The sequence below is a fragment of the Apodemus sylvaticus genome, chromosome 14 (genome assembly GCF_947179515.1).
Source record: "Apodemus sylvaticus chromosome 14, mApoSyl1.1, whole genome shotgun sequence".
NCBI classification, from domain to species: domain Eukaryota; kingdom Metazoa; phylum Chordata; class Mammalia; order Rodentia; family Muridae; genus Apodemus; species Apodemus sylvaticus.
In genome coordinates, this window is record NC_067485.1 from 73,686,341 (window position 1) to 73,704,333 (window position 17,993).

General features: G+C 41.5%; 1 protein-coding gene across 4 annotated transcripts in view; it reads right to left on the minus strand.

The window, feature by feature from the left end:
* Positions 1 to 17,993, minus strand: part of Prkcq (protein kinase C theta) — a 139,362-nt gene that overhangs the window by 49,854 nt on the left and 71,515 nt on the right. For all 4 annotated transcript variants that reach the window (XM_052156226.1, XM_052156225.1, XM_052156224.1 and 1 more), the window contains 6 exons: positions 14,271 to 14,433; positions 12,760 to 12,791; positions 12,581 to 12,666; positions 11,214 to 11,343; positions 6,687 to 6,796; positions 5,781 to 5,898 (listed from right to left, as the gene is read on the minus strand). In XM_052156226.1, the coding sequence (XP_052012186.1) occupies positions 5,781 to 5,898; positions 6,687 to 6,796; positions 11,214 to 11,343; positions 12,581 to 12,666; positions 12,760 to 12,791; positions 14,271 to 14,433 (639 nt within the window). The remainder of the gene's footprint in view (positions 1 to 5,780; positions 5,899 to 6,686; positions 6,797 to 11,213; positions 11,344 to 12,580; positions 12,667 to 12,759; positions 12,792 to 14,270; positions 14,434 to 17,993) is intronic.

Consider the following 17,993-nt stretch of genomic DNA (forward strand, 5'->3'; position numbering starts at 1 on the left):
TCTCTGAGTTTGAGGCCAGTCTGGTTTACAGAGCAAGTTCCAAGACAGCCAGAACTATAAGGGAAACCCTGTCTTGAAAAAACAATGAAAAAACAGAAAGAAAGAAAGAAAGAAAGAAAGAAAGAAAGAAAGAAAGAAAGAAAGAAAGAAAGAAAGAAAGAAAGAAAGAAAGAAAGAGAGGATTCATCTCATCTTAATCAAAGGGTATGTATTTGTGTGTGAGAGAGAGAGCAAGGGAGGGAGAGAGGAGGGATAGAGGGAGAGGGAAAATGAGAGAGAGAGAGGGAGAGAGAGAAGAGAAGAGAAGAGAAGAGAAGAGAAGAGAAGAGAAGAGAAGAGAAGAGAAGAGAAGAGAAGAGAAGAGAAAAGAGAACCTTTAATCATATAACATCTTGAGGGAATAGGATCTTCACAAATCTGGGGAAAGGGTATCACTGATGCTTGTAACTACCAGACACACTGGCATCAATTTCCATTGAGCATAATGTGAGATCTGAGAACATGGAATCAAGCAGGTTGTTAAAGATCTGAACCACACCATGTTCTGTGGTTCTTCAAGGCAAAACGCTGTCTGCACTGATCATCCCGAGGTCGATCTTCCTTACTGATTGGGAATCCTTCTGAGATGGACTTTGAAACCATATGTTTTCTCTTTTGAAACCATATGTTGATTTAGGCCTTGTATGATGCCAGAAGTATCAAAAGTGTTTTTAGGAATCCTTACTATCTATATACTACTATCATTATTTCTCTGTGTGTATGGATATGTGTATGTGAGGGCATACATATATGTGTGGGTGTATATACATGTATGTGTGGGTGTGTGCATGCATATGGAAGCCAGAAGTCAGCCCAACTGTCATTCTTCAAGCACTATCTACCTTGGTTTTGAGACAGGGTCCCTCAGTGACATGGAACATGCCAATTAGGCAAGGCTGATTGGCAGTCAGACCTAGGATCCACTTGTTTTCTCCCCCCATGCCACCGGGATTATTGATACATACTGCAGTGAACAGCTTTTATATTTTATTTTATTTTATTTTATTTTATTTTATTTTAATAAATAAAATATGGGGTTTGAAAATATGGTTAAAATATGGGGGTTGAGTAAACAGGACCCTACATTTTGCTGCTTACAGGAAACACACCTCAGGGTCAAAGACAAACACTACCTTAGAGTAAAAGGCTGGAAGACAATTTTACAAGCAAATGGTCTCAGGAAACAAGCTGGAGTAGCCATTTTAATATCAGATAAAATTGACTTTCAACCCAAAGTCATCAAAAGAGACTCTGAGGGACACTTCTTGCTGGTCAAAGGAAAAATACAACAAGAAGAACTCTCAATCCTGAACATCTATGCTCCAAATGCAAGGGCACCCTCTTTCATAAAAGAAACTCTATTAAAACTCAAAGCACACATTACACCTAACACAATAATTGTGGGTGACTTCAACACTGCACTTTCCTCAATGGACCGATCAGGAAAACAGAAACTAAACAAGGACACAATGAAACTAATTGAAGCTTTGGACCAATTAGACTTAACTGATATATATAGAACATTCTATCCTAAAACAAAAGAATATACCTTTTTTTCAGCACCTCATGGTACCTTCTCCAAAATCGACCATATAATTGGTCACAAGACAGACCTCAACAAATATAAAAAGATAGAACTAATCCCATGCCTCCTATCTGATCACTATGGAATAAAAGTGGTCTTCAATAGCAACAGAAACAACAGAAAACCCACATACACGTGGAAATTGAACAATACTCTACTCAATGACACCTTGGTCAAGGAAGAAATAAAGAAAGAAATTAAAGACTTTTTAGAACACAATGAAAATGAAAACACAACATACCCAAATCTATGGGACACAATGAAAGCAGTGCTAAGAGGAAAACTCATAGCCCTGAGTGCCTCCAAAAAGAAAATGGAGAGAGCATACATTACCAACTTAATGACACACCTGAAAGCCCTAGAACAAAAAGAAGCTATTTCACCCAGGAGGAGTAGAAGGCAGGAAATCATCAAACTCAGGGCCGAAATCAATCAAGTAGAAACAAAGAGAACCATACAAAAAATCAACAAAACTAGGAGCTGGTTCTTTGAGAAAATCAACAAGATAGATAAACCCTTAGCCAGACTGACCAAAGGGCACAGAGAAAGTATCCAAATTAACAAACTTAGAAATGAAAAGGGAGACATAACAACGGAAACTGAGGAAATCCAAAAAATCATCAGATCCTACTACAAGAGCCTGTACTCAACACAACTGGAGAATCTGGAGGAAATGGACAATTTCCTTGACAGATACCAAATACCAAAATTAAATCAGGACCAACTAGACCATCTAAACAGTCCCATAAAGCCTAAAGAAATAGAAGGAGTCATAGAAAGTCTTCCAACCAAAAAAAGCACAGGACCAGATGGTTTCAGTGCAGAATTCTACCAGACCTTCAAAGAAGAGTTAACACCAATACTCTTCAAACTATTCCACAAAATAGAAACAGAAGGAACACTACCCAATTCCTTCTACGAAGCCACAATTACGCTGATACCAAAGCCACACAAAGATCCAACAAAGAAAGAGAACTTCAGACCAATTTCCCTTATGAACATCGATGCAAAAATACTCAACAAAATTCTTGCCAACCGAATCCAAGAACACATCAAAACGATCATCCACCATGATCAAGTAGGCTTTATCCCGGGAATGCAGGGTTGGTTCAATATACGGAAATCCATCAATACAATCCACTACATAAACAAGCTCAAAGAACAAAACCACATGGTCATTTCATTGGATGCTGAAAAAGCATTTGACGAAATTCAGCATCCTTTCATGCTTAAAGTCTTGGAGAGAACAGGAATTCAAGGCCCATACCTAAACATAGTAAAAGCAATATACAGCAAACCGGTAGCCAGCATCAAACTAAACGGAGAGAAACTTGAAGCAATCCCACTGAAATCAGGGACCAGACAAGGCTGCCCCCTTTCTCCTTATCTTTTCAATATTGTACTTGAGGTACTAGCTCGGGCAATTCGACAACATAAGGAGGTCAAAGGGATACAAATTGGAAAGGAGGAAGTCAAACTATCATTATTTGCAGACGACATGATCGTCTACCTAAGTGACCCAAAGAACTCCACTAGAGAGCTCCTACAGCTGATAAACAACTTCAGCAAAGTGGCAGGTTACAAAATCAACTCAAGCAAATCAGTGGCCTTCCTATACTCAAAGGATAAACAGGCTGAGAAAGAAATTAGGGAAATGACCCCCTTCACAATAGCCACAAACAGTATAAAGTATCTTGGGGTGACTCTTACCAAACATGCGAAAGATCTGTATGGCAAGAACTTCAAGACTCTGAAGAAGGAAATGGAAGAAGACCTCAAAAAATGGGAAAACCTCCCATGCTCATGGATCGGTAGAATCAATATAGTTAAAATGGACATTTTGCCTAAAGCACTATACAGATTCAATGCAATACCCATCAAAATCCCAACTCAATTCTTCACAGAGTTAGAAAGAGCAATTATCAAATTCATCTGGAACAACAAAAAACCCAGGATAGCTAAAACTATTCTCAGCAACAAAAGAAAATCTGGGGGAATCAGTATCCCTGACCTCAAGCAATACTACAGAGCAATAGTGTTAAAAACTGCATGGTATTGGTACAGTGACAGGCAGGAGGATCAATGGAACAGGATTGAAGATCCAGAAATGAACCCACACACCTATGGCCACTTGATCCTCGACAAAGAGGCTGAAAACATCCAATGGAAAAAAGATAGCCTTTTCAACAAATGGTGCTGGTTCAACTGGAGGTCAGCATGCAGAAGAATGCGAATTGATCCATCCTTGTCTCCTTGTACTAAACTCAAATCCAAATGGATCAAGGACCTCCACATAAAGCCAGACACTCTGAAGCTAATAGAAAAGAAACTGGGGAAGACCCTTGAGGACATCGGTACAGGGAGAAAGTTTCTGAACAGAACACCAATAGCGTATGCTCTAAGAGCAAGAATTGACAAATGGGACCTCATAAGGTTACAGAGTTTCTGTAATGCAAAGGACACCATCAAGAGGACAGATCGGCAACCAACAAATTGGGAAAAGATCTTCACCAATCCTACATCAGATAGAGGGCTAATATCCAATATATATAAAGAACTCAAGAAGTTAGACTCCAGAAAACCGAACAACCCTATTAAAAAATGGGGTACAGAGTTAAACAAAGAATTCTCACCTGAAGAACTTCGGATGGCGGAGAAGCATCTTAAAAAATGCTCCACTTCATTAGTCATTAGGGAAATGCAAATCAAAACAACCCTAAGATTTCATCTTACACCAGTCAGAATGGCTAAGATTAAAAATTCAGGAGACAGCAGGTGTTGGAGAGGGTGCAGAGAAAGAGGAACACTCCTCCACTGCTGGTGGGGTTGCAAATTGGTACAACCACTCTGGAAAGCAGTCTGGCGGTTCCTCCGAAAACTGGGCACCTCACTTCCAGAAGATCCTGCTATACCACTCCTGGGCATATACCCAGAGGATTCCCCACCATGTAATAAGGATACATGCTCTACTATGTTCATAGCAGCCCTATTTATAATTGCCAGATGCTGGAAAGAACCCAGGTATCCCTCAACAGAAGAGTGGATACAAAAAATGTGGTATATCTACACAATGGAGTACTATTCAGCCATTAGAAACAATGAATTCATGAAATTCTTAGGCAAATGGATGGAGCTAGAGAACATCATACTAAGTGAGGTAACCCAGACTCAAAAGGTGAATCATGGTATGCACTCACTAATAAGTGGTTATTAACCTAGAAAACTGGAATACCCAAAACATAATCCACACATCAAATGAGATACAAGAAGAAAGCAGGAGTGGTCCCTGGTTCTGGAAAGACTCAGTGAAACAGTATTTGGCAAAACCAGAACGGGGAACTGGGAAGGGGTGGGAGGGAGGACAGGGGAAGAGAAGGGGGCTTACGGGACTTTTGGGGAGTGGGGGGGGGGCTAGAAAAGGGGAAATCATTTGAAATGTAAATAAATTATATCAAATAAAAAAAAAACACAAACAGAAAAACTTGAAAAAAAAAAATATGGGGGTTGAACTCAGGTCCTCATGCTTGCAAAACAAGCGTTTATTAACTGAGCCATCTCCCAAGTCCTTAATATTCTTAAAGTCCAAAGAACATATTTTATAATGTTTGCCGAAATGATTCAGTTCCCAGAATCATGTGGTTGCATTTTCCCTTGAACTCCTGTCAAACAGAAGGCAGATGAATCTCTACACATGAAAAAGTTTAAGGCATAGGACCTGACTCTTCTTCCTTCCTGTCTTGAAACCTCACAGAAGTCTCAGAGCAACAGTGATGACGCCCCAATGGCGCCCCTCCTTGTCTTGCTTTACAGTAGACTAATGTCTGTAAAACCACACAACATGGCCAGGAAATGACATTCTAGAACTCTGCCATGAGTAACACCCTCACAAAAAATTCTAGTTAGACATATTTTAGTTTTACTTTTAAAAAGAGGAGTAGGAGGGGAAACTTTAGACAGGAAATATTGTATAAGAAATGGATCTATTTTCAATATAAAAAAATGGCCTCGAGGTTGGTGATTGGATTTGTACTCTTTACATAGAGAAAAAAAAAAACCCATCAGACTAGGTACATGAAGAACTCAAATCCAGAAAACACAGGGTCAAGTGGATGGTGATAAGTGACCAACATTGATGGTCAACCACAGTGATAGCTACCTCTTTTCCCAGGTGTTGGTACGCATGGTGGCCTGGTTTCATTTTTGTTGGAGCATGGGAGACCAATTTCAACCGGGCCTTCTCGGAAGATGTGTTCTGAATCTCTTAAGGAGCGAGCCTAGATCATAAACAGGGTTAGACAACTGAAACACCAGTAGTTGGCACATTTTCCACCCACAGAAAGCACACTGTGTTGTCTCTAAGGACAAAAGGCAGTGAAGAGGTTGAAATGTACAGGACAGTTTTTTTTTGTTTGTTTGTTTCAGCATGCTTAGGATCCCTTGGCCTTGGAAGCATCTGCTGCATTGAATGCATGAGCAGCAGACCCTTAATGCCTTTATCACACTTCAAGGGTACTAGTTGGAGTCTTCTGTGTAAGTCACCTCATTCCATAACAAGTCAGTAAAGAAGGTAAACAAAAATATAGCTTATGCAGAAGGTAATGCCAAGTCTCAGTGAGAATTGGCCCTCAAGAGATAGGAATTTAACCAATGACAAGACTTAAATGAACAGGCAAAAATGGTTCAGACTAGACACAGTGTCCTGTGACCATTCTAGAGGGAATTCTAGTAAATAGACCTTTTTCCTCCAGCTTCTTAGAGAGCCCTAAAATAGAGATTTAAGACTGGAAGTAAATCCTCGATAATTTTAATGAAATTGTTTTTTTTTTTCTGTACCTGCTCATTCTATGAAGAGTTTGAAATATTACAAATGGTCACACATTTGCATGAATTGAGAAAATATCTCTAAGGTGGCAACATTGGGGATGAAGATGAAAATATTACGGTAAATGTTCAGAAGGACACTTGGGGACATCCTGTGGGATAGATAGAGCGAGAAAACAATGGGTGTCAGTGGTCGTTGTTGAGAGGACATGGAATCGCATCAGCTCAATGGCTTCTTTACCTGTTGGGTGCTTTCAATCATTGCTAGCGCTTCAGCCATTAGCTTCTGGTTTATACCACAAAGATTGGCGACCTTTGTCTGGCATCGGTGGTGGACGTTCATGCCACATGCTGAAAAGAAGAAAGCAACTCATGAGGAGCAAGGAAAGAAGCTGTGAGTGCTACAAAATGACACCAGGTACAGCATGAGCATCATAGTCTCACTTCCAGGGAAGAAAGCCTGTGGTTGGCATTGCATCTGAGATGGCCTGTGGGTGGAAGCACCAAGTGGACCATGGTTCTGTTGATAGTGTTAGAAAATGCGAGGATACAAGAGTGTGCCTTCCCACTCTGGGGCAAAGCTTAAACTCTGGCTTAAGCCTGAAGAAGGGAAATGGATAGCGATGAGATGGTATTTGTTTGTTAACAGGCAGTAGTAGGTGGGAGCAAAGAGGCCCAAAGACCATGGGCTCACTTTAGGAAGAGGTATTGTTAAACGTTCTGGCTGGTTATGATGGGGATCCTGGCTAGTGGTATTGGGGGCACCGAGGATGGCTGGGTCTCCTGTGGACAGAACTGAGAGACTAGATGGAACTTTGGAAGGGAAAAGTCAAACAGTTGGGGGCCCAGGAGTGAAGGAAGCTCTTTGATGAACCACAGTGCACTGAGAAGTTATGGTAGGAGTCCTACACACAACCTTCCACATAAGCCATAAGAAGAAAGTCACAGACCTCGTCACTGGAGATTTAGATAGTGATACCAGCATCAACCTGACAGTTGGATGGAGGTCATGCCTCAGTTTTCTGGACCCTAAACACATGCATCTCCAGATATTATGCAATTACAGGAAGGGCAGAGGACTACCACAGTTATTGGAACTGTGCTTATGATAATGTCAAGGCCATAAAGAAAATGGGATATCTTACATATGCATTAATGTCTTAACTTTACATCTATGCCAGAGTTAATCAAAAGAGCCCCAGGAACAAGAGCACAGCACCCTCGTTCTGTGGGTCCTAGATGCTGTGGTTCTTAGACTTTGCACAGAAAAAGAAAGAGATGTGCTCAATACGTGAGCATCAGTCTATGTTTCTGTCTCTGTCTCTGTCTCTGTCTCTGTCTCTGTCTGTCTCTCTCCAGGGCTAACCCTGTCTACAAAGGCTTCCAATTCTTAGACCCTACAAGCATCCTGATTCATAAGTCCTCATAGCAACACCATAAGGGACTGTCTTCCACTTCCTGTGACTCTGGGATTCCCCTGTTCATCTATAGGGGGATGTGTGTCCTCACAAGTCTGTGGAAATACCACTATTACACCATGTTTTTAGTTTTTAGATATTTTGCCTTGTGAAAGACCTCTATTACAATCAACAGAAAAATTAGCATAAAGATTCTAAGATCCAGCAGATGGAACTCTAACCTCCAGTACTACTCGGCTTCTCCCAAAATACTTCAGCATTGTCCTAACAGAATTTGGCAGTTAAGACCCAAAATTTAATCTTCAATGAGTATTAGCCATTTATGCGCAAAGAGCTTCACACAGTGACTGCAGTTCACCAAGTACAACTTCTCTTTTCATTATTATAATTTATTGCAGTCATATATTAAAACATCTAGATAGGCTGGAAGGTGGTTCAGTGATTTAGAGCACTTCCTGCTCCTGTACAGGATTCCAGTTTGGTGTCCATATGACTCACAACCTCCTGTCCCTCCAGGTCCATGGGACCCAATGGCCTCTTCTAACCTCTGTGAACACATGGACTCACATGTATAGAGACACAGAGAAACACACACAGAACTTAAGATAAAACAGAATGTTAAAATATCAAGGTGAAATTGTGGCATCCTTTAAGTACTTAACATTTTTCTAGATAGTTCATCATAAAAACAAATAAAACATTATCTATATAAATTTCATTTGCTATAAAAATTCTTTGAAAGTAAAACCTTATAGGTATATTTAAAATCTTTGATGATGGTGCTAAAATTTCTGCATTGTTGGTATAACTACATTGGGTTTGTTCAGTAGGCTTCAAGGCTTCTATTTTGTTGTTTGTTTGTTGTTGTTGTTGAGACAGAGTCTTACTAGGTAGCCTAGAACTGGTCATTCTCATGTCTCAGCTTCCCAAGTGCTGGGAGTATAGGTATGTGTATGTAAGGCACTAATTGAGAATTAGGTATACTGGGATTTTTATTTTACTTTGCTCCTTAAAATCGTAGCTAGGTCTAAGCTTGGCTCTGATGCTCAGTCAGAAAGAAAGGCATTTATTCCCGTTGTAACACCACAGGTCTTTGTTACTAACCTATCAGGTGGAAACTTGACCTCTGGGAGCGCAAATAGTCCCTTCTGATGACTATTTTCATGGGAGTTATTGTGGGGAGAGAATGAAGACAGTGTAGAGGCTGGAAGAACAGGGTACACAAGATGATGACCGGGGAGGAGGTGAGGTGAAGCTGAGGCGAAGAGAGCGCGAGAACAAGAACTGGAGGAAGGCACCAGGAGAGTCAGGAAGAGAGGAGGAAGCCTGGTGGAAAAGACGGGGACACTCGGGAATATAAAAAAACAAAAAAAAACAAAAAAACAAAAAACTAAAATGGATGTTGAAGTGGGGAGGGGAGGGAGGGAAGGAAAGGGGGGAAGGAGAAGGGATAAAAGGAGAGGGAAAAGGGAGTAGAAGGAGAGGGGGAGGGGATGGAATGGGAAGGGGAGAATGTTAGAAAGGCTAAAGCAAAGCACATGAGTGTGAAATAATGCCAAGGAATCTTCAGGGAAGTTCTAAGCTTTGCAATCATACTGTCAAGATCAACTCTGCCTTCGCCAAGTGGCCACCAAGGCTCCCAGGAGACGAAGCCTGAGATGGTCGCAGGAGTAGCAGGCAGTGAGAGTTTTGCCATTTGCCTTTCTGCTTAGGGTATTGGGACATTATGAATTAATGATGTCTTTCCATAATCTTGTATGTCAATGGTTTCTTTACAAACAGGCATATGGAGAAAAAGACACAGGTAGGACTTTGGGATCCATAAAGCGATTCTATCTATCTATCTATCTATCTATCTATCTATCTATCTATGTATGTATGTATGTATCTATCTATCTATCTTTCTATCTATCTATCTATGTGTGTTTGTGTGTTTAAGATTTATTGATTTATTATATGTATATGATTGCACTGTAGCTGTCTTCAGACACACCAGAAGAGGGCATCGGATCTCATTACAGATGGTTGTGAACCAACCTGTGATTTCTGGGAATTGAACTCAGGACCTCTGGAAGAGCAGTCAGTGCTCTTAACTGCTGAGCCATCTCTCCAGCCCCATAAAGGGATTCTTAAGGTTGTACCCACTGCCAGGGACTACCATGGTAACAAACTGTAAACTCCACTCTTTCCACCTCTACTAAGGTGTCATTCTTGGGGCCTACTCGGTACATGAACATGAACACCACTGAGCTAAGGAAGGAGAGACAGAAGAGGAGGATGGCCTTTCACTTTTGGAGGCCGTCTCTAGCTCTTAAAGGAGAAGAGAAAACAAGGAATGTGGCAAAGCAGAAGAAAAGGTTGACATAGTCAATGGTTCACCATCAGAAGGCTCTTTGTTGTGCTAAGAAAGGGTCTTGTGAATCATCCAGGTCTCCCTTTCTCCTTCCCTCTTACCTGGAAGGCAGTGTGCTTTGTCGCCGTCCTTTCTGAGACATTTTTGCCCTCATGACTCCCTAGCTATAGCATTTAAATTTTTAAACTTAGAATTTTAGATCAAGAATGCCTTGTTTCTCTCTTTACTATAGACATATCTCCATTATCAGGAAATGGTGACTTGTATATATATATATATATATACACACACTAAAAATAACATGATATAGACTAATTATATCCCATCTCTGTAATGACTGAAACCCCAGAGGAAGAGACATATGACTCAGTCTGGACACAGTCCCTTCTGGGTACTTGGAGTTCATGGCCTTAGCTTAGGGATACACTCTACACTTAAAGTACCAGAGTTCCTCTCACTAGAACAAATGGATACTTATGTTTGCTCTCTGATGGGATGACAGAAGTAATCTCATTAACTGATGCTAACATGAGCTCCACACAGCTCGATCTGACAGAATTAAGATGGGATAACCCAGAATCTAGGGAGATATGTTCAGTCAGAGTGAAGAGTCCTTGGCAGAAAGACAAGTCAAAAGAGGAATACGGTCTTTCTTTCACTCAGGAGGGAGGTCTAACATTGAAATATGGGGTCAGGATCTTTGGCCTTGACCTATTGGACTTTGACCCTGACTTGTTGAACGTTGACCTTGAGCCTAAGCTATTGAACCTTAACCTTGAATCTGACTGGCTGTGTACTTTCGTCCTTACATGTGAAGATGGGGGTGTCGTGGGGGTAGAAGAATAATAAGTGGACTGCCTCAGGGAGGTGGCATTCATCTTCACGGGCACATAAAGATGGGGACACAGTCATTCTAGAGCCTTTCTTTTTCCCTCCATGATGCATAGGCAACCATGGGGTCCACTCACAGGGTCCCCCCTGACTCCTGTGCACTCACCGTCACACTTGAGTCCTTGCCTTGCCAGCCCCCACAGCAGGGTACCACAGTGCTCACAGAAGGTTGGACTCTTGTAGTTGTAGACTTTGAATCTGTGTGGCATGTCAATCTTGAATCTCTCCTTGTGGAACTGGAAGACAGATGGAAGGCCAGGCTGCACACGTGTCTCAAACTTCTGATCGCCTCCTGGACATGACTCACAGTGATTGTAACGAAAACATGCAGCATGCGCAGTGAGTCTTTTACCCGGTGTACTGCCTACCACCTTCTTGAGGTAGTGGAAGGCTCCTGCAGCTCTGCCCTGTGAGGCACAGGTGCCACCTGCGTGTCAAAGCATGCGCCAAGTGCCAGGGCATCCACAGCTGGTGACTGAGGGAGGCATCAGTCTTGATGGATGGAGTGACCGTGTCAGCAGGAGGAGACATAGATACTTCGTCTTTTCAAATGGGAGCTAAGGTATTGCGTAATGCCAATATGATCATTAGGTCAAGATCTAGGGACATGTGAATGTTGAGGAGTCCCAATGGACTCACGATAAGACAGCTGGAAACTTGGTCTGATCTCGTGTATGAGAGCCAAGCAACCACACAGGGCTAGAGTGCACCTGAAGGGTGGTGGGCTAGAATTGAGGTGTATGTACAAACTACACAGTGGGACTTGGAGACCTGGTAAGTAAAAATAGTGTGAAATATCTTTATATTGATTATATATTGAAATGGTAATAGCCTTGGTTTAATTAAATATATAACTACCATGAGTTGTACTAGTTTCTCCTTTATATAACTTTACTTATTCTTGTGGTGCTAGTGGTTCAAGCCAGGGCCTCTCACCTACTAGCCTAGCACAGCCACAGCCAAGCACAACGTGGCCACGGCCGAGTGCACCACCACGGCCGAACCACTAAGCCATGTTGCTAGCCCGCTTTATACTTCTAATTTCTACAAACAATCTCACTGAGGTCTCCAAACTGGCTTTGTACTCGCTCTGTAGCTCAAACGGGCCTTGAAATTGTAATCCTCCTGCCCCAGTGTTCTGAACGACAGCCCTACAGCCCCGCACCCTGTTTGTTTCTTCTTTACTATGGCCAGTTGAAAGGTTAACATCACACACGAGTCTCACTTTATGTCTATGAGACAGGACGAATAACAGAACCCTGATGATAATGTCCCCTTGAATGCACAAGAAGTGAAGAAACCCAGAAGATTAACTATTATCCTTTAAAACACGTGTTCATTTAACATACTCTTTCTGGATAGCATCTTTTCACCAGGGGTTTTAGTAGCTTACTGAGATTAAGAGTGAGGGTGACAGTCTGATTTTCTGGATAAAGCAGAGAGTAAAAAAATGGAATTTAAACTCGCCAATACCATGGTTTCTCGGCTATTGATCGCTGATCCTGTGCACTTGGCTATTACTTTATCAATGCACTTCTTGTGAATCGCTGCATTACATTCTGAAAAGAGACAACTGTCATTTGTAATTTCTGGTGGTCAAGGAACAAATCGATTCAAATAACGAGGATACAACCGAAACTCTCTGTACTTACGTCGGCACTGGTAACCCTGCTTGTTCAGGCCCCTGTAACAAAGCAATGCTTGATTCAATTGCATGTCCACATCAACATTAGCCACAGAAACATTCCAGAGGTAAATGAGATTGCAGATACTCCTAAGACTGCAGAGCACTTTCTCAGATTGGTAACCCACGCGTATCACTTGCCAAGAAGGTATTTTAAGTTTATGTTGCTTTACTTACATTTTTATAATCAACTAAGTGAGACGAATTTCCTTCTCATCTTTGCATTTTCAAGGAAACCTGTGTATGCTTAAAACACTAGACCAAAGTGTATCGCAGGCTCCTAGCAATACATTTCTATGTCCCTCGCTGAAAAAGTCACTGCCTTGTTCATAAGGGCGTAGTCACCCTGCTCAATTCTATCTTTATACACAGATGAGCACACTCATCTGTAAAGTGTCTTATTTCCTCACTCTGAGACTTGGAAGATATCAGCTGCCCATAAAGCTCCACATAAAGATGCCTTTCTGGGCAACACTGCTTATTACAAACAAAGGAAACAAAGGAGGTTGGGTGATTAGAGGAAAGCCAGTTAATGAAAGTTCACGCTAATCTGTTGGCTTGCGGACACCCCACGAAGTGGGAACTTGTGCATTACAGATTCGGCAGGAGCTGAGGGACCAGTGTCTCTTCGCGGGCACAGATGTTGAGAGCAGAAACAAGCATCATTACACTCCTACTCTACCATAGCTTTTGCTACATGGTTACACTCATCTCCAAGGCTAAGACGCCCAAGAGCTTCATTTCAGCCATTTGTTACAGTGGGATAGCACTGTCTGCTGCAAACTGCAGCACCACAGTGGTTGGGCTATTGGGTGAGGAAGGTGCTGACTATAAAACTAGACAACTTTGCTTACAATAACAATACACCCTCATCTGTTCCTTCCCTCGTACACCAGCAGCCTCTCATTTGGTCAAAAACAAAACTCCATCGGGCCACCTCATAGATTGAATCTGAAATGCCCCAAAGCCATGTGCTAATATTGTGGAACCAGTCAGTGATGAGATTTGAACCATAAGAAGGAAGGGCCTGGAACAAGGAAGAGAATGCTGGGACTCTGGTGCGTTCTCTCCCCTGTCTTGTTGCTTCCTGAGAGCCTTAAGCGGCTCTGTCCTGCCTCAATGACTTTCCTGGTCACAGGCAAAACACTTATAAAAGGGATAGGCAACCCTTTTTGAAGTTATTAGTCCAAATAACCCCTTTCTCCTTTAAGGTTGATAATCCTGGGTGTTTTGTCATAGTCAAGGCAAGCTAACCAACAGGAGACTCTTCCTGGAGTGGGTCTCACTCTCCAGCAGCCATATTATAAAAATCCCATGTGTTGAATCAGCCTTTTCAGATCTTCTCCTTGCTGGTGAGCTGACTGACTACCACTCCACAGTACTCAGCCCTCCGCCCTCCCTCCCGGTGGAGCCACCGGTCCTTAGCAGCAACTGAATGCATAATCTGAAGCTCTGGAGGAAAATACCGGGTTACCGTACCAGACAAATTCATGGCAGACAGAGCAAAACGTGGGTTGAGGGAAAAAGGTGGCTGTGAACTCGTGACACTTGACATGGTGGACTTTGGCCTGTTTGATAGCTCCTCTGCGGTGATGCAGCGCAAAGAATCCTTCATTCTCAAATTCGCTCATGTCCTTTGTGTCTGGGGAGAGAGAGAGAACAGGGGATGTGGTGAAGCCCTGTGGTGGTCATGGCTGGGTGGAGAGGACTGGGACTCGGGGAAGAGATGAAGGTGGTCAATGCTAAGCTCCCGAGGGCTTGTGAAGATGGGGCCAGACATGGGCTTCTGCTCTCAATCTGGCAGTATGGAATCCCCACAGGAGGCATCGCTAAAGGTCTGGATTGGTCTCTTGGTGACTTCTCTGAGCCTATCTAGACCTCTTTCATTTTTAGAACCAGAATTCTGACATTTCGAGTCTGTCATCCCATAAAGTACTGTGACAGTGGTGTGAAAAGGATAGACCTCTGGTGCAGGGATGCTTGCATAGAGTGGTGTTTAGATGTGGTACCAAAGATTGAAGGGAGATGCCCAGCCCTTTGGGTGATGGCAAAGAACTTGGAGGCAGAAATTTAATGTTCTAGTTCCTGATGGGTACAGTGATCACATATAAGAGCTACAGCCTCTGCTGTAGAAAGTGCCAGAAATTAATAGTTCAAAGTTAGTTTTTAGAGATGTCTAGGTAACCCTGTGTCATTTACATCAAACAGTCAACTTTAAATGTTTTCTATCAGTCCTGGGCTCTGGGGTAGTCATTCCCTATAGCCTCTCATGCTCAGATGACATTTTCCCAAAGGGTTGAAGGAACCTAAGTTGATAGATTCCTGATAATACAATGCCAATGCTGATGCTCAAGACTCACAAGGACCCACAAAATAAGCAGTGCAGTGAACACTTCAGCAAATGGAGCAGTATTAACATAGCAAACTGCAAACAAACAATGGAAACTACGACCTAATACTGAGGCAAGGATAATAAACTTAATGGTTATAATGATTAGAATCATAATTTGTAACAGGCTGGAGAGGGTTGGATCTCTTGCTGTTCCTTTTTATCTACAAAAATGGAGATTTAGAATTAGTGTTCATATTTCACACGTGGAAAGAATTAACAATTTGGAACTAAATTGCATCTATTAGGGATCAGCAGTGAGCGGTTTAATCATGCATTCGAAGTGGGCGTCTCTGCCAAGGAACCATATTTTGCCACTGTCAAGAGCGGCTGGCTGGGAATGCAGTAGCTAGTCAAGTGCAGAGATTTTGTGCAAGTAGATGCCTTTTCCTAGGAACCCATCCGAGTTTTATGACACAGTTTAGGACTCACATCTTCCTTGTAGCCATTCCTGGATCTATTCTAAAGAACTCTCAATCTCCTAGGTGCAGGGAATTCCCAATACTTATAATTCCTGAATGGGCCACCATGTTTTGTCCACTACTTTCAGGATAGATTAATCAGGTTATTTTATTTGGAATTACAATGGGGATAAACAGAGCTTGATGAGTGTGAATGAGAGACTGTCATCAAGTTAATAATTTTCTTCCTCAATTCATGGGATGACTATACAGATAAATCAGTAGTGACCCATATGTGTCAGTTCTTAATAAAACCAGATGTTTCTGCTTTAGTTCAGATTCAATGAAATGGAATGAACCAAAGTTTAAAATACATGCAATTTGTGGAATAAAAATGTAAATTCTAGAACCCTAATTGTATTATAAATACATGTATACACCTCTATCATCGAAGTCTATATCATTTATATGTCTATGTATGTAACTTTGCATACATTAGATTATAAAAAAACTTAAAAAACATTAGCATATTCCAGAAATGAATTTTTCCTTGCTCTGTCCTCTCCCTGCCTTTAGCCTCTCATCTTTTTCAGTCATCCCAAGGGAATACTTATATAAGGACACAGACCTTCTTAATTCTGTTGGCATTGGCTGTGTTACTTCTGAAGTGATTTATTTGGCCATGTCCTTTGTACAAACAGGTCTAGATCTTTTATTTAATTGAATCTTTTCTTTAACTGACTTGTTTGCAGTTAATCAAACACTGCTGTTTTCTGAGCATAAATTTCTGTGTTGAGCACTCTTACAAAACTCTGAGGAGAATCCTAACCACTGAGTGACAACAGCTAAGGCAGAGAGACATTGAAGAACGTTTAGAGAACAGCAGCCAATTGTAAGAGGCAGTGTGGTGGTGCACAGTAGACTTAGATGGTTGACAGATCTAGGAAAATAAATCACTAAGGAAACCAAGTTGAGAAAGCTGTCAATGTAAGAGAAAATATTGGCTATTTACAGATGAATAAGGTGAAGAACAAGATGAGGAGGAAGAAGAAAAGAAAAAGAAGGAATGAGAGAGAAAGAGAAAGAGAAAAAGAGAAAGACTCTAGCACTGACAAATGTCAAAGAAGATAAAATTGAAGGTTAAAAAACCAGGAACTTGTTCAGAAGGTTCCATGTCTCAGAAAAAGCCAGGTACCAAATTGATGAAGACATAAGCTAAGCTTTTAGAGTTTAAGAATTAAAGGAACATGTCCCCATCCCTAACCCAGAAGTCGTCCATCTCCTGACTGGTAACCATTTGCAAGTGAAAATCTAGTTTCCTCCAAGAGAGTCTTACTGGAGAACCAAAGGACTCATAAGGCTAGACTGCAAGCCCAGCATGGGCTGCCAATGGGAGAGACTCGATGGCATCTTTGCAAGTTCCATGTCTCATAAAGTCCTATCAGGGCTCTTTTTAAAAATACCCTTTATTTTATATGTGTATGTGTATATATACACTGTAGGTTCTTAACATATAATGGTTTCCAGTTCAGTGTTTTTGTGAGATTCCTGAGTGTGTGAGTAAGTAGGTTTCTGTTTCATAAGCCTTCTCTTGAGCTCTTATTTTTTCTGTTTCTTATTTAGTCCAATTCTGATGTGTTGGTTTTCATTTTAACTTATTTTGCTTTGTTTTATTGTTATCCCATAGAAATCTGCTTGTTTTCTAGTGAAAGACAGAAGGGAGTGGATCTGGATAGGAAGGATGGTGGGGAGGATTTGAGAGAAGCAGAGGGAGGAGGAGCGGTATGTGAGAAAAAAATCTATTTTGAATAAAAGGAAAAAAAATGGAAAAAATCAAAGAAGCAATGAAGAAAGAATGACTATCACGTATGAATTGTATCTTCAAGAAATGTTAGGGTGGGATGGGAAGCCATCTTAGTCAGTAGAATGCTTGCCTTTCTATCATACAGAAAGTCCTAGGTTAAATTCCCACTGTAGCAGAACACCAGTACAGTGAAACATAGTTCTAATCCTGTCCTAGCACTTGGGAGGCAGAGGCAGGAAGATCAAGAAAGAGCCTCAAGTCTATATCAAATCTGAGGTCAGCCTGGCCTCCTGAGATCATGTCTTAAGAAAAGAAATTGAATAAAACAGAAATATCATGTCAGGAAAAGAGAAAAGAAATACCCAGAGAGGCAAGAAGCATTAATACATGTAGTTAGTTTTCAAGGTAGAAATGAAGGCTTAATATAGGATGCCTTAGCCTTCAGGAGGAAACCACAGAGCAAGGGGAAGTTGACAGTAGAGAGGAAGTGTCTAGACCGGGCAGTGTTGCCAGTGCTGGAGCATGAGGTCAACAAAGGAAGGACCTTTCTCTGAGACAGAAGAAGAGGAATAGAAATCAGAAGGAAACAGCTGCATCCTACAACACAC